Source organism: Castor canadensis, chromosome 7 (assembly GCF_047511655.1).
Source record: "Castor canadensis chromosome 7, mCasCan1.hap1v2, whole genome shotgun sequence".
Classification (NCBI taxonomy): Eukaryota; Metazoa; Chordata; class Mammalia; order Rodentia; family Castoridae; genus Castor; species Castor canadensis.
In genome coordinates, this window is record NC_133392.1 from 15,089,917 (window position 1) to 15,112,234 (window position 22,318).

Here is a 22,318-nt window from a genome sequence, read left to right on the forward strand (position 1 = left end):
CTGGGGGGGAGGTCCCAGAAATATCTTAGGATGGCGTTTGTCTCAGCTGCCTGTGTCATAACTCAGAATAGAACTGACTTAAATCAACTAGGGATCCATTGGTAACAGATTTGGAGACAGTCAAGGTCTTTGGCAGTCTTAAAGTTCACTTCCCGTGAGAAGCGCCCTCTTGTAATATTTTTAAATATACAATAATATGAGAAAACTCTCAGGGACTGAAGTATCCGTCTTAATATTTGTGATAGGTTTCCCCCTTGGAAGGGAAGAAATAAGAAACATTTTCAAAAGTGTTCTTTGAAATGTTATTATCAACAAACCCATGGCAGATCTGCTTGAGGAATTGGTGGCCCTAGGTCTGGTGATCACATAGCTGATCTGAGGCTCCTGTGAAGCTCTGTGCTTTAAAAAAGGAAAGTTGATGGATTAGCATAAAATGTCGTGGAAATGTCCAAGTGCTAACCCCCCAAGGTGATAAAATACTGGGTTTTGGGTAACCTGCCAAGCTCCCATGTCAGGATTAATAGGCAGTCATATTAGTAACAAACGTGATGCAAGCTGTGCTATTGTTGGCATATTCCGTTGACTTGGACAAAGTGGTCACAGGAAAAACAAAGAAACCTCAATAATTCTACCAATTACTTCATCATCTGTACGCTTGAGTGGTCTGGAAGCTGGAAAAACTCAGGATATGTAAAATAAATACACTGTACCTGTCACTTATTTAAAGTAAATATCTTTGGAGATGTAAGTCAATGTCTGAAAAAATTCTACTTTGCATCATTGTACACTGCCTCACTCTGGTGACTTAAGGTGAAGACCTCTTCATGTGGTATTTGTAGACCTCTGAGTTCTTCATGGACTTGAGTATCCATGTTCAGCTGCCCCTTGGTGTCTGCAGGGAATTAGTTCCAATGCCCTCCCCCCAAGGATATGGCAATCCATGGATACTCAAGATTATAGAAAATGACCCAGTATTTGCATTTAATCCATGCATATCCTCCTGTAGACTTTAAATCATCTATAAACAACTTTTAACACCTAATGCTATGTAGATATTCTAAATAGTTGTTATGGTATATTTTTCAGAGTATAAGGATAAGAAAAGGAGTCTGTATGTATACAATCCAGATGCAATTATTTTTACAAGTATTTTTGATCTGGGCTTGGTTGAATCCTCAGAACTGAAAACAGCAGGGAGCTGACAGTAGTAGAGCTGGGCACTGCAGCTTTGGGAAAGATTCAGAACCCCTGAGACAGTTGTTAGCTTCTGGCTCTCTCACCCTTTTTCCCTTGAAAGTGATGTGACAAGTCACAGGGCACAGAACGCAGACCAGGGCTAGCAGGACAGCTGGAGGACAGCTGTGGACAATTGGCCTTAGCTCTAGTGAACAGCACAAGCCACAAAGTTAGTTTTTTAGCTTTTGGTATTTTTTTGTGAACCACATGAAACATATCTGTGAGTGAGACATGGAGGAAATGCCAGCAGGTTTGGATCCCAGGTTTAGCTCCTCTCCCCTCATCTTAGTGGGACCTTTGAGGCAGCATTCTAGAAGGAACTCAGTTGTAAAAGAGATGTGAGCAGGGTTCACATAGGCAGCCTTTATAGGAATGCTTCCTGCCCACATCAGCAATTCAGAGGTCAGCTTTCCTGCATGCCTTCGCATGCACAATGGGCATATCATTGTCTGTGGTGGGCAGACCATGTTAGTGTTGGAGAGTTTGTATCAGAGACATTGTGGATCCCTCTGTGGGCCTGGGGAATGGTGCAGAGAACCTGCAACATTCGTTGGATCTGAGTCTAGATCATACCTTCTGGCCTCAACGCCTTTTCTTCTTATGTCGGAATAGAGTCAAGTTTACATTACTGGCTTGGCCTTTCTAGGATGTAACCTAGGGTTTGTAGATGGATAGGAGCAGTAGAAGGAAGACACAATTTCTTCAGCTCCTCCATATTCTGCATGAGAATATTGAAAATGATCTATATTTAGATGGCCCCATGTTTTCCTCCTCCACTGCAGTGCCTCATGGGACCCAAACAAAATAGGGCCAGACCAGTCCAAAGGTGCTTTTGAAACTCTTCCTGGGAACCCAACCCCCAATGTCTAAAGATGGCAAAAAGGTGATTATCCAAACCTGTTAAATACCCAGGGCTCTGCTGGCTGTGACAGGGTGAAAATTTTAAGTGTTACGTTTTCAAAGGAATGCTGCCAATGGGTGTTCTGTAAATCATTTGTGCCGGCAGACTGACCCCATTATGTCAGCTAATCCTGGAAATACAGGAGGTAAATTTAAATCTTCGAGCATGAAGCACTTAATCAATATTCTAAATGTTTTTCTTGCAATTTATGCTTGCAGAGCAATGGGGTGCTTTGGCGTCCCGTTAATTTTCCACTGGAGAAGAGGCACTTGTGAGGGAAGCCAGGGTGCAGGGTTTGCACAAGATGCCTGTTGGGAGAGCAGACCTGGGGATGAGAGGGGGAAGAGCTCATTTCTACTCCAGATTCCAGCAGGAACAGAAGGTTCAGACCCTGAGCTGCTTACTCTACCCCTCCTGAAAGGTTGGAGCTGACACAAGTGCCCTTTATCAGGCCTTGCTTTTTACCCTCTGCTGGAAACCTTAGGAGGTAGTTTGCTTGGAAGTCAGATCTGTGCAGTTGAACCTGAGTGATAATCCTGACTCATTTCCTGTTTTATGTGAGCATGTTTCTTATCTTCTCTGAATCCCTGCTATAAAACAGTATCCACGTTTTGAGTACCTTGTATGGATTAAAGAACCAGCCAAGTACACAAAGGGTCCAGCACAACCCTTGGCACTCAGAGAGTGGCTGCACTCTTATCATAAGAGGGGCTATTCCCAAGGCCTGGAGGACAATGGTGGATGGAAGATAGACTAAACTCTTAAAGTTTTTCTTTCTTAATTTGTAAAAGGTTTGAACCAAATGTTACCCTGCCATCTGTAAGATGTCATTGTAGGAAGTCCCACAGAAGGAGGTGAAGGGATGGATGTTCTTTGGACTTCAGGCCAAGAAAGAAAGAAAAGCAAAGTCAGTAAAGAAGGAGCAGGTCCTGAGAGACTGGAACTGCTCTGGATTCCATCTCTGTGTGCCCAGAAGGCATCTCTCCGGAGCTCTGTCCTGACAGTCTGCTTCTTGGCACTGTCGCCCAAGTCCGATCCCATCCAGCCTGGTTACCAGAGTGGGCCTGTCTGCCAGAGGCCTTGCTACACTTTAACCAATGCTGACATCAGGAACAGGTGACACAGTTGTTAACGGGAAACACTTTTATTGCAGAAAAGGTGGTGTTTGAGAAGCAGCTCTGCCTCAGCCTGAAAGCCAAGCAATTTTTAGGCTTTCTAGGACCTGCACTCCACTGGTCCTAGTATGTGCTTAATATTTACCTTTAAGAGCTGTGTAAAAACTCATCTGAAGCTGTTAATAGCATGAGAAATTATGTATTCAATGTGTTAGCTCCCTATTAAAGTCACTATATAATATTAAAATTAAAACAATAAAATGTTTGTATGCCACCTAAAAAACATCATATCCTACCAGTGACCCCTAAGCCCCACCTTGAGAAACACTAAAAGCAATCTCACCCTAGAACAGATCCCAGAACAATTTACTTAATAACTGCCATCAGTTCCCCCTTTTATAGTTTGGTATTAATAAAGCAACGTGCATATATTGCTTCTTTGAGTAAGGAATGGCCCTATGAGGTCAATACTCCTATTCCCATTTTTGAGACAAAAGACCTGAGGTACGGATTTGCTTGGTCAGGAGAGGAGAAACAGCAAAATGACATCACCTCCTCTTCTGTGTATTTTAAATGCCTACACTGTATTACCTAAATCGGAGCACTTTAAGCATTTTGTTTCCAGATAACATTATGCATCACTATAGATTAAATCGGTTCCTAAATTCTTGTTGAATATCTGGCAGGTTGAAGACTGGTTCATAAAGCAGCATAAAGAAAAGTAATGATGCCTAGTCTGACTCCAGCTGGTACACTACAGTACAGCTTAATTCCAATGCTAACCCACCAGTGCTAGCGTCAGACCATGGGTTAAGGGCATGATCCCAGCAAGACCAAACTCACTTCAGATGCCTGCTAAGCTTCCAGGACTCTTAGGCCACATGCATTTTTGACCACATGGTCACAGACTCAGGTGTTTGCAGGAGTGCCTCAGGTCCAGTTTACAAGAATGACTCTCAGAACTCAGGAAATCACTATATGCCAACTTGATTCTAAAGGATACAAATCAAGAACTGACAAATGAAAAGATGCATAGGGCAAAGTCTAGGAGGGCCTGAATAAGGGAGCTTTTGCACCCTACTCCTATGGAACCAGTGCATTTCAGCCTCCTGTCACATGGATGTATTTACCACCCAGGAAGCTCCACCAAGCTCAATGTCCAAGGTTTTTATTGGGGCTGCGTTGTGTAGGCATGCTAACAGACTCATTGACTACGTGACTGACCAAGATCTTCAGTCCTCTTTTCTACAGCCTAGAGGTCAGGTCACATGGGCTTCAAAACCTCAACTCTTTGACTCCTGATTGGTTTTCCTGGGTATCAGCCTCCATCCTGAGTCCTCTCATTACCACACACTCAGGTGCAGTCCAACGGGTTCATGAGCAGAAAATACATTGTCTTTCAAGAAATTCCAAGGATTTATTGGTTAGCACTCAGGAACAAAGGCAGTCAAATTTTCTATTATTCAACAATACCTTCTCAGAGTTGATCTAATTTTAATTCCAGACATTCATGTGAAACTTCCCATAAAGAAGCTGGAACAGAAATTTTGAACATGGGCTTACTTCACTTATTATCCATGAAAATTTGGGCAAATTATTCTGTCTCTCAGTGTCTTTGTGTATAAGATGGGGATGATGGTAGAAGACCTTCCTGGGGTATTTTGAGGATCATTTGTGTTCCTGCATTTAAGGCGTGCTCAGAGCTGTGCTCCCCTCTGAGTTGGAACTATGCAAATTTTTATTAGTTGCCAGTGGTTTCAGTACTTAGAAATCCCTGACCCTCTTGGTGCCACCTTCAGTATCAGAGAAGTGTTCCTAAGGGCAAGGCAGAGTTATGCATTGCCCTGTGTCCCAGAGGATTTTCTAGTCTTCATGGCTTCGGGACTTTTGCATAAATAGAGCAGACTTAATTTAGACAAGAAAAGATGATGAGGCCTTGTGACCTTGGTGGCTTGAAATGCAGTTTCAAGTCAGATGCTTCCCCATAGGAAGTCATTTGCCTCCTCTGTCATTCTTTGCTGAAGAATACCAACCTCTGTAATTTCAAAAAGGATTATTTAGTGACCACATGGTTATGAATTGGTCACTTCCCCCAAGTCAGGCTTACTTAGCATTGGTGCTATTAGCATTCTGGTCTGGGTAATTATTATTGGGGCTTTTCTGGCCATCATAGAATATTTAGCAGTTTCTCCCATTGAGACAACATAAAATGTACCAGACATTGCCAAATGTCCTGAAGGAGGCAAAATTGCCCCTGGCTGAGAATCACTGTCCAAAAGGAAGATTGTCTCAAAGACCCCTTTTCCTTCCTCTCAGCTCTCCCCCTTTGTATGGTAATGAGCACAGGGAGAAGTCAGAGCCAACTGGTGCTTTGAACCAATTCTTCCCTTGGCTGGTGCAGGCAAAAACAATGCAAAATGGGTATGGTTACTACTGCTCCCAGTTTATGTGGGATGCCAAAACAAAATGCTATAGATGAGGTGGTTTAAGCAACAAAAATTTATTTCTCATAGTTCTAGAGAATGGGAAGTCCAAGATCAAGATGCAGGAAGATTAGGTTCCTTGTTAGGGTTCTCTTCCTAGATGGTCACTTTCTTGTTGTGTCCTCACGTGGAGGAGGAAAGAGCTCTGTCATGGCACTTAATCCCATTACGGGCTCTCAGGATCTCCTGAGCTTGATCACTTCTCAGAGGCCCTGCCTCCTAATTCTATCACACTGAGCATTAGGGTGTCCACCTAGGAACTAGAGAAGAGACACAAGCATTCAGTCCCTAACACTTTCATGAAGTGCCACTTTGGGAAGTTTCAATTTTCCCAAGGCATCACTCCCCTCCCGAGGGGTACCTGCAGGAGGTACCATAGCTGTTACTTCAGGTACTTGTATTCTTTCTTATCATTCATGGACAAGCAGTCACAGCCTTCTGGGGCCTCACACTGTCACTTTCTTCCAGAGGGATGTTTGTACCCCCTCACTACTCTGGGCAAGTACTGCAAGGGATCATAGCAAAGGAGACTTTGGCCACAGGATACAGTGGGTGGAATTCATGGTAGCAAATTACAGTGGGGTCCCTCACATGTGGAAGCTTCAGGAATAATGGGACTGGTGGGATTTTAAGACCAGCTCCACACATGTGAATGCTGAGCTCTTAGCATATGCACTGAATTCAAATCATAGTGGCAATATGGACACTATTGCTGGCCATTTTGTGTAAGAGAATAGTCTTGGGGCTGCACGTTATTGATAGCATTTGGCTGTGGTCTTTGTGAGGTTTCCATCATTTCTGTGTAATGCAGCATGTTTTCTAGCACCCATTGTTGTTTTTGTCTCATAAAAAAAAAATCTTGGCTATACCTTGCATTTCCTTTACATAATCCTCTTGCTCAGAGTGAGTTTATTTCCCCATTCAGGGAGAAATGAGCTGTGGGGCTCTTTCCCTTAGCGGAAGCCCTGCTAAGTTGCAATGGCCCCCACCCAAGCTACTTCTGGGCCTTTCTGAAGCCTCATGGCAGAGCCCTGGACCAGGCTGCCAGGTGGCTCTGGGCCTGTGTGGTGGCCCAGCTACTCCCAGCAGGAGGCTGCCAGTGGCCTCCTTGGATTTAATCTTCCTAGTTGCAGGTGCCAGCAAATGAGCTTAGAGGGAAGCCGCAGCCCACAGTCCACCCACATGAGCCATGGGAGGAAAGAGGCTGTCATGAAAACATTTTTTGAAATAACTGCTTATAGAGAGTTTACAGGTCCTTCAGCCAGGAGAGTGCTTGAATTCAGAGCTCAAAATTGAGTATTACTCTGTTAAGTCTCCCATACAGTTCAGCATGACAAGATGCATTTTCTATTGTGTATTCAAACCCAAATGGAAGTGGAAGTGGGCAGGCTATAACTGAAAATAGAGAGAAAAGAGGAATTGAGTCTTGGGGGGCCAGTCTTCAAGGTAGATACACACGTACACCACCTGCATCAGATGTATCATACATCTAAGTGGCAGGTGCTCAGTAATCAAACAGTTGGCATTTTAAAAATCTCACTTATTGGGAGATTCATTAAGAGGAGAAATTGTTATTGTCACAATCCTTCCCTTGATCCCTGGGGTCCTACTAAGTATTGCTTATGCAGCTTTTAAACCTGGGAGACTCTGTGTGGAAGGGGCATGGGGAAAGGCACCTGCATGGAAGACAAGCTGTCCTAGCTGTCCTAGCAGCCTGCCGACGTCAGGTGCTTTAGTGAAGCAGCTGTTATCAGATTGTGGGCTTCCGAAAACTTAATTCAAGTAATGATTTCTTTGTGATTGGCATGTTTGCATTGTAGCAAACTTCAGCTCAACATATTGTTAGAATACATAATACTGTAATCTAAGATTATTTTATCAGCAGTATAGGGTTTTATAATTCATTTAAAAAGTTGTAATGGGCTTGAGCATCCTCAGTATAGTTAATAATACAGCATTTTATAGCTGGCTGTAAAATTTCAGATTACACTTTTAGCAATTGTGCAATTCTATTTTATAGTTTAATAATTGTTCAAATGAAGGAGAATGTAAAGTTTCTAAAAAACCAATTTAATGACTTAGAAAAATAGCTTTTATCAAAATCTATTGCACACCTTTAATGAAACCAGATGTCCCCTTTTCAACAAAGGCAGGTCTTAGGATCTATTTTTCTCAACTACAATGTGGCTAGAAACCCTCCAAATTAAGCACACCCAGTGCAGTAGTTCTGAATTAGAATTTTCCTCTTTTATTTTTTTCCTCTTTTATCCCTAATCTTCTACAAATAGAATAAACCTATTTGCTGAGCACGGGGTGAGGACCAGCCAGGCCAGAAGAGCCTGAGCTGAACAGGTAGTAAATTGGTTCTCTCTTGAGAAGGGCTTTCTTTTCACACATGGCCCCTTGATTACAACCTCAACCCCAGCTCCTAAGACTAATAGAGGCTCTTATTAATGCCTCCAAATAACTCATTCTTCACCATTCTGTGAAGAGAGTGGCCAAAAGGGGAGCTCTACATTATAATTTAATCATATGCTCTCATTATGAGTAATAAACTTATTAGCATACAGTGTCAGGGACAAGGCACTATCTCATGTTGACATTGGAATTAAAGTTCGTGTTAATATATTTCTAGACTTTGCAAGGGTATGTTGTCTGACAACTAAAATCAATAAAAGAGGTGGCCCTGGGCCGGGATTGCAAACAGTGTCTCACACAGGGCACATACGGAGAGTTCGGTCCCAGGATCTTTGAGTGCACAGTTATTCTTATTTAGGCAGACCAGCTCTGGCTCAGAGCCCTGTCTCTGTTTCACAGAAATGGCATCCATTAGAGGAAGTCCTCTGTGGTAGTGCTCTTTTCTCTCTGGGGTTCAGGCCAGGGACCTGTAGTACATTGCCACATGGTGTTATAATGGAGGTAGAGGGTTGTGCTTACTTATTCTAGGGTCATTTGGAAAGTGAAGGCAACACTATCATTCATTCTTCTCAACGTGCATTGAGTTTATTGAGCTCAAGCAAAATACAGCAGTGAGTGTGGGGATGATTGACAAGGGACCATGGGGACCATAGGCCATCAGAGAGATGGTTAGCGCTTAAAGGTACTTTTTTAAGAAGATGCGTAGAAGTTGTCCTAGGAAAGAAGAAAGAGAACCCTTTAATCTCATCGATCCTTGGATTTGTCATCTGTCCCATGGGAACAATGAACATTCCTACGCAGGAGTGTTGTAAAATCAAATGAATTAAAATTCTCCAGGACAGTAAGTATTTTCTATCACTATTTTAATTCCTGGATGGTCTTTATTGACCATGGGGTAGGAGGAGTCTGTGCTGAGGGGGCATTTGATGACATTTACCCCAAAATTCATCTGGGAAATGAACTTAGGCTTCATACAGGTATGCTCCCTTGCAGAAGTAGGGCATAGGTTGGACCAATTGTTTCTGAATCACCCATTTTTGGTGTCTTCATTTCTTTCTCTCTCTCTCTCTCTCTCTTTCTCTCTCTCCCCATCCCTCTCTCTCTCCCCCTCCCTGTCTCTCTCTCCCTCTCTATCACTTTTTCAAAAAAAAAAAAAAAAAGAATAACTTAAGGATGGGGATGGAAAGATTGGCCCCCATCAGTGCATTGGAAAGAGCCATTAGACCCCTGCACCTGTGGTCCAGAGGGCAATGAAGCCAGCTCATCAGAAGGACAGTAATTCAGCCATTGGACAATTGCTTAACCCAATTGCTGGGTAATAAACATACTTAATAAAAAGGAATAGGATGTCTGCCCCATCTTGGCTATAAATATGCTCTCTTGTTCTGGATAGTCTATGAGAATATCTCTAAGCACACTTAGACCACACACTATAAATAAGTTCAATTTCTTTTATTCCCTGCTGACCTTTTGTTCTTAGGAATTCTATCCAACTGCACCTCCACGAATAATAGACTGTGCCTTGCACTGGGACCATCGGACTCACATATGTGGAGGAAAGTGATCCTGGTTCTGTGGGATAGAATTCAAGCGAGAGGTTTCCTGCCCTTTTCCTCTCATATTTCAGGACCTAGAGAAGTCATACCATAGGTGAGAATGTCTAGGGAGGAAACAGGCATGGTGGGTGCTTGACAGACATTTGGGGGGTTTCCCCAAATTTCTGCCACCTGACTGCTCCTCAACTAAGTGGACCTTGAGTGAGTCACTCACTTTTCTGGCTCTCAAGAGAGCAGAAATCACCAGGCCTGGCCTGACCTTTGACTTCTGACAGTAACTACATTTGCAGGAGTTGTTCCCAGTGTCTGCAGTGAGGTTTAGGAGGTCAGGGGCACAAGGTGCTTTGTGCCCCTTGTCAGCCACCCCATTGGTTCTAGTCTGCTTGAGCAAGCTCTGTCCATGCCAGCTGTGTGACCCAGGCTTATCACTGTACCTCTCCGAGCCATCCTTAGTTGCCAGCAGGATGCTGGTAGAAGGACTAGTGAGATAACAGGTGGATGTCTGGCACAGAGCTAGTATGCATGGTTTTCAGATTCAAAGAGACTAGAGTCAAATCTCAATATAGTCACTCCAAGCTGTGGACACTAAGGCAAGTCACACCTCTCTGTACCCCTGATTCTGATGTGTACAAAAGGGGACACTCAGAAGGGAATATGTGGTAAAATGCAGATGGAATCATTCCCCATGGAAGCTGTGAATAATAGTAATGGTCACAATCATTGTCACTATTAGTCTTCTCCTGGGTTTTCTAGAATATTTTTCTCTGTCTGCTAAATCCACGTCTTTTTAAATTTAAACAAAAATTGTCTTTACCTTGTTTTTTGCAGCACCAAGAGCACTCAATTTTCAGAACCAGAGGGTGAACAAAGGCCCCTTGCCCATTTTGTCTCCAGGCAGTGGATTTTTTTTTTTTTATCAAACCTTAGTTACCACCATAAGTCACAGAGCCATTACAGGATCGCACTCAGCTGCACATAAATGCACAGGAGAATGAGAGGCTTAATAAAGATTATTTGATGGTGGTGAGGACGCGTGTCTGATGAGATAGGCTTCATGCACTTCTCGTCAGGGACAACAATGAATCTTTTCTGTTGCTCTTGCCCATTTGCATTTCCAACTGCACATTTTGGGGAAACAAACATTTCATTTTAGGGCCATCCCTCCTCCTTGCCTTTATGCCATTGTCTCTGAATGTCTACTCCACAGAGCAACCCCCTCCCACACCCCCAAACCTAAATGTCTTTCACACATTGTTTAGCATCATCTTATTGTTAATTGGGCATAATTTTCTAAACTACAGCTCATAATTGCTTCTTGTCTGAATATTTTACTAATCAAGCAAGTTAACCATGAGTGAAAACACATGGTTCTATGATTTATTTTGCAACCTAGGCTTGCCACAACATGGGGAAAAGTGAAAAAGACGTAAGATGATCCCATGAAGTTATGAAAAGAAGGAGAAAGCCCAGCTAGAGGATCCTATTGAACCTCACATGGTACAGAATGTACAGCTGTACATACCCTGTGCCATCCTGCCATTAGTGTTAAATTACAAGTGCAGGCATCCTCTTACAGTGCAGCAGACTGACAGGGAGGCCCGAGGGATGGCTTAGCTAATGGAGGAGTGTTGATATATATTACTGGACTGTCTCTGTCCTTGCATCCATTTTTAAATCCAAGGAAGCATAAAAGATCATGAACTGCTTCTTTTCAATATGATGTTCATAAACCTGATTACCCTAAAGTTTTGCATTTTCCCATTCTTTCCCAATCAAAGGCCAACCAGAGACCAAAAAGAGGCTAAGACATTGTCAACAGCAATTTGAATTTAAAAAAAAAAAAAAAAAAAACTTCCTTCTGGAGGATCACACATGATTCTTACAAACACCCCATAATTTAGACACTAGGGCAGGGATTATTAGAATCATAGTGATAGTGGAAAAACCAAGTCTAAACCTTCTTAACCTATGGTCTTTTTACCATATTATACACTCAAGCCAGTAGCAGGAGAAAGTTCTAAATTATATCAGAAGTTGCCCATTCTGCAAACATATTGACCAATGCCCAGGGCCCACTTGCTGCACCAAGTTGACAGATTTCTCTTGTTCTGCTCACCTATGCCCTTGGTTCTGTGCAGTGGTGACACAGCTTACAAGCCAAGTATATTTGTTCTCAGACCTTTCTGTGCTGGTTGTATTAGTATTTTGCTTGCATCATTTAACTAAATAGTATGTGAATGATATAGGAGCACAAAAAAGCATAATTGTTTCAATGAAAACTGAGTTGAATACATCAGAAAAGGCAAATTCTTTTTTTACATGTCTTTGGGTTAGTTGAAGCAAGATAACTGTAAAAGACTGAGAAAAATTATAAAAATGTAGAAAGATTGCACTAAAAGTCCTCTCTGTCAAACAAATACCACTCATATTTCAAGAAACCCAAAGTGGAAATTGTATGCCATCATTCAAAGGTGTAGCTTTTGCAAAACAGAAGCCAGTGAACTCCAGTCGTTAGGCTCTGTCTTGTTTTTTGCAATTTGTTTGTCTGCTTGTTTGTTTTAAAAAGGAGGCTTTGATCATGAATGACTTTTAGACTTTCATACAAATGTGTCATTTTAATGAGCTTTTCCTTTGACTTAATTTCTCAATGGACCTAATAGGGGCCCAGTATTCAATCTGACGGTTTTTGGGTTTCTGCTCTAGGCTTAGCAATGAGCTCAAACCAAATGGATCAATTGGACTCTGACTGCCCCATGGGTACCAGGAGCCCAAGACCTTCCCGACTCTAGAGCGTGTTTCTGTGTCACAGGCTATGACCCCACACAACCCAATCTGGTCTTGTTTCAGTTTACTACACACACATCATTAGAGACCTCACTGATCTGAGCCATGCTGGCTCCAGGTGAGAAAGGACCATCTCAAGACTGACTAAACTTGGTCCCACTGGACCCTGTGCTGAGTGAAGGATCCTTACAAGGCCTTCTTAGAGCTTAGCATAATGAAAGCCTTTGGCTGAGGTTCAGGCAATACAGAGACAAAGTGTTTTGGGGAAGAGGGGGTAGAAGAAACCTGTCAGTCCCAGGCTCTGTGGTAGAAAAGCCATCTTAGGACCCTAGCCAGCCCCTTCTTGGAAGGATGCTGCCAGTTCACTCTGGCTCCCCTCATGACCCCTTATTTCCTCTGGGCAGAATTCAGCTTGGAGGAATTGGATCCCTTGCCCATTGATCACAGGCTCTGAAAGACAAATTCCCAGGCCCAGAGGCTCTGAGCAACCCTTATTTATGTGTCCACTTGTTTTACGCAGCTGACTTTACTGCTCATTATTCAGACCAGTGGCTGCAAGCAGTTGCTACCAAGTTTGTAGGAAAAGCAAATCACCAGGAAGGCGAGTTTCAAAAGAGACAGTGGCAGGGATTTGAGACAGGCTCACCAACTTTTGTAACCAGACCAGCAATAAAAACCTCTCTGGTTCTCCCAAAAGTCAACAGCAAAATCCGTAAAGCTGCAAAGTGTAGCAAGCTCCAGAACACTGTAGCCCACCATGACTTAGCTTGGATTCATTTGTAGGCAGTGTCTTTCTTCTGTCTTCTTTTTATCTGTAGAAATTAATTTGGAAAAATGCCTATCAAGTACACAATAGATTTGTTATGTCATAAGTACAGATCAGGAAAGTCCATAATCAGCTGAATCTATCTGATTCAAATACAATGTCAGAAATGCAAACTGTGAAGCAAGTTGCTCTGCTCGGTTATCCTTCCTACGTTTTGTCTCATAAGGGAACATCAAATAATGCACATTTAAATTGAGAAATGGCTTCAAGTTCTGGACTTTTGCTTCTGGACTACTTCAGAAAGAACACATGCAACTGTTGCCTCTAGCAAAGTCCAATTTATGCTTCAGAAGAGACTTGTATGCTAATAAACCAGTATTGACAAGTGTGATAGATGCAGCAAGGTACTTAGTGAGTGCTGGAGAGCAAAGTTGATTGCATTTTACAGTCTGTGTATTTCTCTGTTTATTGCTTGTATTCTGTCATTAAGCAAACAGGTTCCTAATATAGCAAATCTCTCTAATCAGTAAAACAAAAGAACCAGAGCATCATTAATTATGACTATTTGGCTGCAGCCTGGACAGTCTGTTGCTATTGGATTGAGCAGCTTCCTCTGGTTTTACTTTCTGGAGATAGAGCAGAGAACGACTTTTCTTCTGTACAGAGTTGAGAATTTGTTCCATGCCCTGCTGGCTGACAGCTGCCTAAAAACCCAAGATTAAACACTGACTTCTCTATAGAAATGGTGTCCTGGGGCAGCAAAGGCCAGGCTCTGCATGGGTGCGTTTTTAAGTCTCCAATTCCATAAACAGAGCAAGCACGCTGTTCACAAGCCTGACCTGTCCCCAAAGCCCTGGAGAGCCTACTGTGAGCAGAAGCATGTGGGGACCCAACCGTGAGCTATAAATTATGTGTATGCCTGTGTGTTCTACACAGGAACACTGTTGGCACCAAAACTGGCTTTCCAAATGCTAATTGCTGGGGTAAAATGCAGAGAGGCCCCATTCTGACTCCAGGTAGCAGAGGTTAACAGCATCTAATGCATTTATTAACCCTCTGGTGCCAGGGCCTGGCGAGGTCTGGCCTCACAATTACAGTGCCCTGGAAATCTTATTATGTGACGTGCCTAGACTTGCAGATTACCACCAGTGACAGTTTTCTAACAGGAGAGAACAATAGTTGCTGAGGGACAAGCTTAGGAAGAGTCAAAAGAACAGACTTTCCAGAATGTGGGAAAGGCCATTGGGGGTACAGGCTTCTCCAATACTGTTTTCTTCTGTTCTCAAGATGCACACCTCAAGGTTCTACATCTTGGTAGTGTTGGTTCCCCAACACAGAATCAGAACAACTTCCCCCAAACCACGTAACAATGAATTAGCTGCTAAGACATACCCTTTCATAAAAGAAGTTAAAATGTTGTTGACTGTGTAAGTCCCTTAGTTCAAGTTGACCTAGAAAAATGAAGCCTGTTTTCTTTGTCTTTATCTCTTTTTAAAAAACATATCATATTTTTAAACCCCAAATTGTAAGGCTTGACATCAGGTAGGCACAGCCTGGCTAAGCTCTAAGTCAGGTCCTGCCAGCAGCAGGCTCAGGCTCATAGGAAGGACCTTGCACCCTGTGTCATCGCTACGTTATCACATCCTAGGTTTTTCCTGGTTTATAACTCAGTGATGAAAGCTGTCCTTCCAACTTCTAACTTACCTTACTCTCTATAAAGTCTCAGAAATATCTTTTTTTAATTTTCCTGGATCCATCCCAATTTTCAGCAAGTGAGACAACATTTAAAGTATGTAAGTGCTCTGTAATAGTTGAAGAGAGGGGCACCCTATAATTTTATCTGTTTGCATTTATCATACCTGATTAGCAAGACAGTGATTACTTGATGATATTTTCAAAAATACTAAAGATAAAAGCCTTTAAAATGTGAAAATAACAGATTTCTCAGGCTTCTGGAGTGGGGCTTTAAGACCCAGATTTTCTTATGTAGACTCCGGATGATCTGCAGAGGTAGATTTCTGACCCTCAGTGATCTCTGGGGTTCATGCTACATACAAGGCTCCTAAATGCGCAACCAGCCAACATATACAGCTCTGCAGCCCAGATCTGCCCCTCTTTCTCCCACTCATACAGTGTTAGGGGCACTGGATGATGTCTTGTCTGTAGCTGCTGCCTGCTAATCTGGGCACAGAATCCCATTAAGTGGGAAATTTAAAAAGATCTTGCATCTATGTATAATCCTTTGATTCCCTTACGTTTGTATTACCTGCCATTCCCATAGTCAGTAATAGTTACCCTTCACCTTCTAGTTAGCTCCACAGACCTAAGTGGCCCCTGATAGCTTTGGGTTAGGGTGACTCCCAAGGCTGCTCTGCTGCCTCTGTTGTGCCGTCATAGTGGCTTCCCAGGAACCAGACCTCTCTGGACGAAGCTTGTTAGTCGTCTCTGGAGCCAGCATTTAAAGGCCTGGGTGTGGACTGCCAAGCCTTCTATGGTTAGGACGGTGGTGACCAGGAGGAGGGCTTTATTTCAACATCAGAGGGGCCTGGCTGAACACTCTCCCTTGAACTCATCAGTTCATGCAGTTACACCCACCAGGATGGTCCTCAGGCCAGGTGAACTGTGTGGGGGGGTCCTGCCTTCAGCTCTAGTTAAGCGAAAGTGTCTGCAGAAAAATGACCAGAAGTTGGCTATTTGAGGTAAATGGGATGGGTTACCATTCCATAGATGTCACAGACATAGAAGTAGTCTAAACACCTTTTCCTGTGCAATTGAAGTTACTGCAGCCATTTCCAGAGGGAGGGCACACGCTGCAGTTCAAACCTGGGTATGTCACCTACTGCATGCACTGTGAGACCCTTGGTGACTCACAAGGGCCAGAGGTCTACCAATGCAGATTGAGGCCATATAAGACCATCTGGAAAGATGCCTTTTCTGTTCAGCTGTTGGACACCCCTTCACAACCATTTCATCATGGTGAGGTTCTCCTAGTGCCGCCTGAGCTTCCTGAAGTGTCAGGAAATACAACTGGTGAGAATCATAGACTGTGTATGTGATGAGCAAAGCACTGCCTGCTAGTGCTGATCCTACAGAACAGGTGGAGAGAGGGCTGCCCACCCTGAAAGCCTCAGAGGCTGCTGTGGCCTTGACATTGAGGTACAACTTAGCTGTGATCAGGAACAACTTGAGGGCATGTTGCCCCAATGTACAGGTCTTATTGCCTTCTGTGTGCAATTTCATGAATGTATTAGTTATGCAAAGGCCCTCAGCAGGAGGTTTTGTCTTTTGTAGATTATGGCTTAGGAAAGAAAAGGCCGAATGGATGTTTAAGTGTTATTTGAGTGTCCGACACAATTCCAATCTTGAATAGAAGTAAAACATGAAGTTCTCACATTATGCTGTATAGGTAACAATGCAGTGTACCAGATTTGCTGTTAATACAGATTAAAAGTAGGCTTTTGAGAGAGGTTCAATTCCTTTTCAGTTTTCCCCTCTGATCCTCTTATACATAACATTTAGTGACCTTTGAACAGTCTGGGATGCTTCACAGTGTCTTATTCTTGAAGCCTGTTTAAAGGTTTCTATTTCAGATTCACGGCTGGCATATGCAAATATAGGTAAAGATTATGATGCCTTTCAAGTGGCATTATGACCAATAAATTACTCTTCTGGTGAGCATGCTATCATTTCGGCTTAGCATGTCTTTAGCCTCTTGCAGTCTTGCAACAAGCAGGCAGCCTGCCAGCACAAGGTACTTGGAGCTAGTCCGTCTGATGCTCCTTGATTTGGGAGTGATGCCTGCCAGGCTCACATTGGCAGATGAGCTCTCTGTTTGTTGGTGCCAAAGGGCTGCTATTATAAGCAGGGAAGATGGAGTTTCATGGGAGGAGTTCACTGTGTGGATTTGGGGAGTGGAAGCTGAGAGGAACACCTTGATGCAGGAAAGAGTATATTTTCATCCAAGACTTGGTTCATCCTGGCTTTACAAGCAAATTGCCTTGTGACCTTAAATCACTTAACTTCTTTGGGCTGAAATTGGTTTGCTTTGTGAAACAACAGTGTTGCACCTCATGGATGATTTGCGCATGTTTTCATTGTGATTGAGTAATGCCCAGTGGAGTGTTAATCCAATTGAGGAGCAATAGGAGAATTGGGGAACTCCCTTGCAATTGCCAGGGAAACTATTTTTTAATTGCTTAATTGGGGTTTGTAATGTCCTGCATGATTCCTTGAGGGTGACAACCTCAGAGTCTCTGCCTTATGCCTTGGCCCCCAACCAGGGAGCAGTTTCCTCACTAGCAGAGAGCTCCTTGAGCCAGGGACCACGTCTGTCTTTTCTGTTCCCTACCCTACACCTAGCATCGGGAAACAGTAGGAGCTCTGTAATATTTGTTGCCTGGAGCAATGAACAAACAAATGAACAAGCAAACAAGCTTCCAGGACACTCTGTCTATATTTACTAAGCCATTGGGATTCTTATTGTGACATTTTTAAGTAGAAGAAGGCACTTCCCCCAAATTAGTATTCAGAAATTTGATCATTTCAAAATTGTTTCTTTCCTAGCCTGGTCCTGCCTACACTGGCCCTGTAGGAGTGCTGGTGGCAGGTAGCTGCTGAGCCTTGAAATGGGGCAGGTCTGAACAAAGACATGCTATGTCAAATGCACCAGATTTTGAAGATTTAGTATGAAAGAAAGAATGTTAAAGTATCTCATTAATTTTTATATTGATTACATGTTGAGATGATAATAATGGTAGGTGAAATAAAATATATTATTAAAATTGACTTCACCTATTATCTGTTCGGTAGCTACTGGAATATTGTAAATTATGGATAGGGCTCATGGTTGTGGCTCCCATATTTATTGGCTAACACTTCCCTAGATCATTGATTAATGATCATCAGTAATTACTTATCCCTATTATGTTTGAGGTTTCTTTTTCCTTTTCTTTCTCCAGGCACAGAAACTGAAATCCAATGTGTCGGGCAGTACACATCTCTGTCTTTCTGATGTAAGTAGTGTTACTGTTTGGGTTTTCCTATCTTTATAGAGACTTAGTCTTTGGGCCCTGAGGCAAGGTATGATAATAAATAAGACTCAAAAGCAATAAGGCTTCAGAACCAGAAAAAATTCTAAGCTAGCTCTTGGACTAAGCCCATTGCTGTAATGCTGTGAGACTCTGTGAGCAATCATGGAAAATCATCCAGCACAGAGAAGGTGCACAGCGGCACTTGCTCACTGCATGTCCCCTATCTGTAGTTCCTCTGACCTCCACAGTGACCCACAGGTGGATAGGCAAGTCCCACACTCTCCCCAGTTCACAAGTGAGGAGATGAGAATTGTATCATATGACAGTCCTCTTCCACTGTGTGGGGATGTGGTACCAACATATTTGGTGACAGGATGGAGAAATCTGTCCTGGGCAAGGACAGCTGTACTGGCTGGAGACCCTGCAGCCCAGATTCTCGATATTGGACTATCCCACTGAGGAGCTGGACAGGCTCCTTGCCTTCTCTGGCTCCTCATCTGTAAAACCCAGTGTGGACATGGCTAGGGACGCAGGGAATGGCTCCTGCCTGCTGTCTGTTCCTCATGCTGGTCATGACCCATCTGTATATGATGTCATCGTTCTTTGACTGGACAGGTTTTCAGAGATTTCTGTTATTCCTGCGGTCCTTCCCTGGTGGGGAGAGACAGCGAACATTCGTCCTTAGCCAGTGCTGTTATTTAAAGAAGTATTCCATATTGCACAGCTATTAGGTGACCTGTGGAAATGGAAAGAAAGGCAGGCATAAGTAAGCTTAAATGTTTTCCCCAGGAGTGGATTTTAATAGTCCATTATGAAAGAGAAGCAGTAAGCATTGGCTGGACAGGTTATCAGAGGATTCAGGGTCTCACCCATGTTCATGGTTCCTTCCATAGAACTGCCAGTCAGCAAGGTGAAATCTCAGTGGTGAAGACTTGGGTCAGCTTTAGTGAGGAGGTCATCCAGATGGGAGTGGAGGAGAGAAAGTGTATGGGGAAAATATATTGTGATCGAGTAGATACGGGCAGGGGGTGATAATGAAAACACTTTTTCTTGCAGCGTGATTACGAAAAGGATGGTCTCGCTGGTGCTTCCAGCCACATAACCACAAAGTCAATGGCTGTTCCTCCAAGCTGCGGTTTGAGTCCACTGCTGGTTCTGGTGGTAACCACTCTGTCCACCCTGTTATCTTTATCTTTGGCAGAAACATCGTAGCTGCGTTCCAAACACAATATGGACATGTAAAAAGACAAAACCCAAGTAATCTGTTTCCTGTCCTCTTGTATATTTGAAAATCCAGTTTTAGGAGCTCAGTTGAGAAACAGTTTCATCCAACTGGAACTTTTTTCATTTCTAAGAAAGCTTTTTGTGATCCTTAGGGGCTTCTGTGGAAAACCTAATGCAGGTCTACATTCCAGACTCAAAAGGCTTTGGGGCACGCTGTATTTTAGGGGACAACTTGTAAATTTGAGTGTAAAGCATACTGGGGCCATGTTTTTGATGATGATGTGATGAGAAGGGGTTTAAGGGTTTTACCTCTGGCCTTTACTCGTGAGAGGACTTGGTGTTTGTAAAGATGCTTCCATATCTCATGTAATAGCTTTGATTTGTAATGATAGAAACTATAATCTAAAATGGATGATAAGCTTTTTTGCCACAAAGTCAAAGTTCCTGTGGGCTTTGTGGGAAAAAACAAAACAAAACTTGTGCTGATGGTTGCCTTTCTCTATGAGTTTTCCACACTAACCTTAATAAACTGTAAACAGTTCTCTGCTGTCCTACAAAACAACAACAAAAACACATGTCACATACAAATGTAATATCTGTCTTTTAAATAGAGAGGGAGAGTGGGTATGGAACTTCTCAGTACCTGGTTCATTGATTGACACTCTCTTAAGCCTTACTTGAGTGAGAAGCCCGTAACCTAACAAGAGTCAAATATAGCCGATGTGTCACTCTAATGTTCTTTACACTTATGAGGTTATATGCAGGAAAAAATTTTACTACTCAATGATTTCAACTATTGGCTTTCTATATTTTGCAAGTAATGATACTGTCTTCATTTTTTTACTGATTTAATACAAAATCTGTGAAGCTCGTTTTCCTCTCGTAAGTAGTGTTCGCTCCAGTATTAACTTCACAAATACAGCTCTTCAAACGTAGATCCCAAGGAGCCTCGTGCATAAGCAGAAAACTCTGCGTCACTTTCCTGTGGCTGGGCAGGAGGAAACAGAGCAGCCAGGTGTTGTCTTTTATCATATCTTGGAAATGCAAGCGTGCATACATGTGAGGGACTGGCAGCCACTTGTAGATGTTCTGCAGTGTAATGGCACCCTTCCCAGTTGACACAACCCAATACCTTGGTTTTCATATTATCTGACAAAGATAGCTTTGATGGGGACAGGGGACAGGGATGTGCTATCCCCTCTTTCAAAGTTGATTCCCACCAGGTACACAGTTGTTTTCTTAAGGAGTGTGTTTACTCCCAACTGAGCTGTATTAGATACTGTTTAGAGCAGTTTGATCTGAAGGTGAAGAGTATGCCTGCTTCTTGCTCTGTGCCCTTCATGGCATACTGTGACTGACTGGCTGAAAAGAAAAAAGCTTGTGGATTAAGAGGGTCGGCATGAGGTCTGGGGAGGTGAGTTGGTTGGCACAGATACACAGAAGAGGATGGGACTTTCACAATAAGCCACTGCACATTATCTTCCTTTGTTCTCATCCAAGTAGACTGTAAAATGCACTTGTGAGGTCTGGTTTAGATTGTGAGATTCGAGAACTACAGTGATCACATGCTATTGGCAGTGTTTCTAACTGAATAAAGACGGGGAGTTTCTCCCTCCTCGGGGTGCTGGGAGCGTGAGCCTCTTCCCACACTGCAGAAGGCTGGAGGGGGAAACCCCTGGTGCACATTCCATATGGATCCCCTTTGCCCACTGAGGTTTGCCTTGGAAGATCAAATGGGACCACTGGGGAAGAGGGACGAGTCTGTGACATCCAAGTGAAAGAACCAGTCTTTTAGCTCTTTTGGTGTTTGAAGTACATTTATATCCAAATGTTAATAAATACAAATGTAAAATACTCAGTACCAACATTTTCACTGCAAAATGTTTTAATGGGAAATGCATCAAACACCCAACTGTATTTGATCAGTAAAAAGTTCCATAAAGACTCTTAGTTTATGGAATAAACACATTAAATGTGTCAAAACATTTGCAATGCTAGTCATCTATGAGAACGTATGTCTTACAGAGCAGATTTTGTTTTAATTAAGGTATCTCTGTGTATCTACCCTGGACTAATTACATATGGGTCTGATTCAATGTATCCACTGTAGAAGGCCATTGATTACTTCTGCAGTATACAGCAGTTCTAATTAGCTTCAGATGACCAGAGAGCCAAAGGGGGTTCTCAGAGCTAGCAAGGACAGCCTTCAGTAAAGAGTGCATGAATATGAAACATGCAAATTAAATTTGGAAAAGTTCTATTATCAAAAAGATCTCTTTTTTTTCAGAGATAGCAGTATACTACAATTACCATTTGGTAATTTCCTTGATTTGGAAATAAGTTAATGATTAAGAAAACAGGAAGAAGTATCTTATTCAGGGACAGTACATTAGAGAGACTCTTATAAAACCAAGCCAAGCAAGTGGTCCTGTCATTCAGTATGATCCTAGTTTTTCATGGTGACCCTGAAACAAAGTCATTTGCCCCAGGACCAGAACAGGCAAATGATCACAATCTTTTATCCATGTGACTTCCTCTTAAAGTGCTCATAAGTAAGAGTCATTCACTACCTTCTGTCCTTTAGTCCCTGCATTTGTGTCATAAACACAGGGACTGTCTGCTAAGGTGGGATCTCTTGCAGGAAGCAACCCATGGTAGTTGATTCTGACAGCACAAAACCAGAAACTTATGTCTGTGCAGACCAGGACTTTCAGATCAAGTCTAGCCCTGCCCTACTCATTTCAGAGAGAGAAAAAAGAGACAATATTGCCACATTGATTAGAAGCACATTGATTCCATTTTGAG

At 42.8% G+C, this 22,318-nt stretch overlaps 1 protein-coding gene across 2 annotated transcripts in view; it reads left to right on the plus strand.

Moving 5' to 3' along the window:
* The window catches only part of Gfra1 (GDNF family receptor alpha 1), a 194,500-nt gene extending 174,283 nt beyond the window's left edge, over nucleotides 1-20,217 (plus strand). For both annotated transcript variants that reach the window (XM_074078231.1, XM_074078232.1), the window contains 2 exons: nucleotides 18,218-18,271; nucleotides 19,346-20,217. In XM_074078231.1, coding sequence (XP_073934332.1) covers nucleotides 18,218-18,271; nucleotides 19,346-19,501 — 210 coding nt within the window. In that variant the 3' untranslated portion in view covers nucleotides 19,502-20,217. The remainder of the gene's footprint in view (nucleotides 1-18,217; nucleotides 18,272-19,345) is intronic.
* Nucleotides 20,218-22,318: the final 2,101 nt, after the last annotated feature.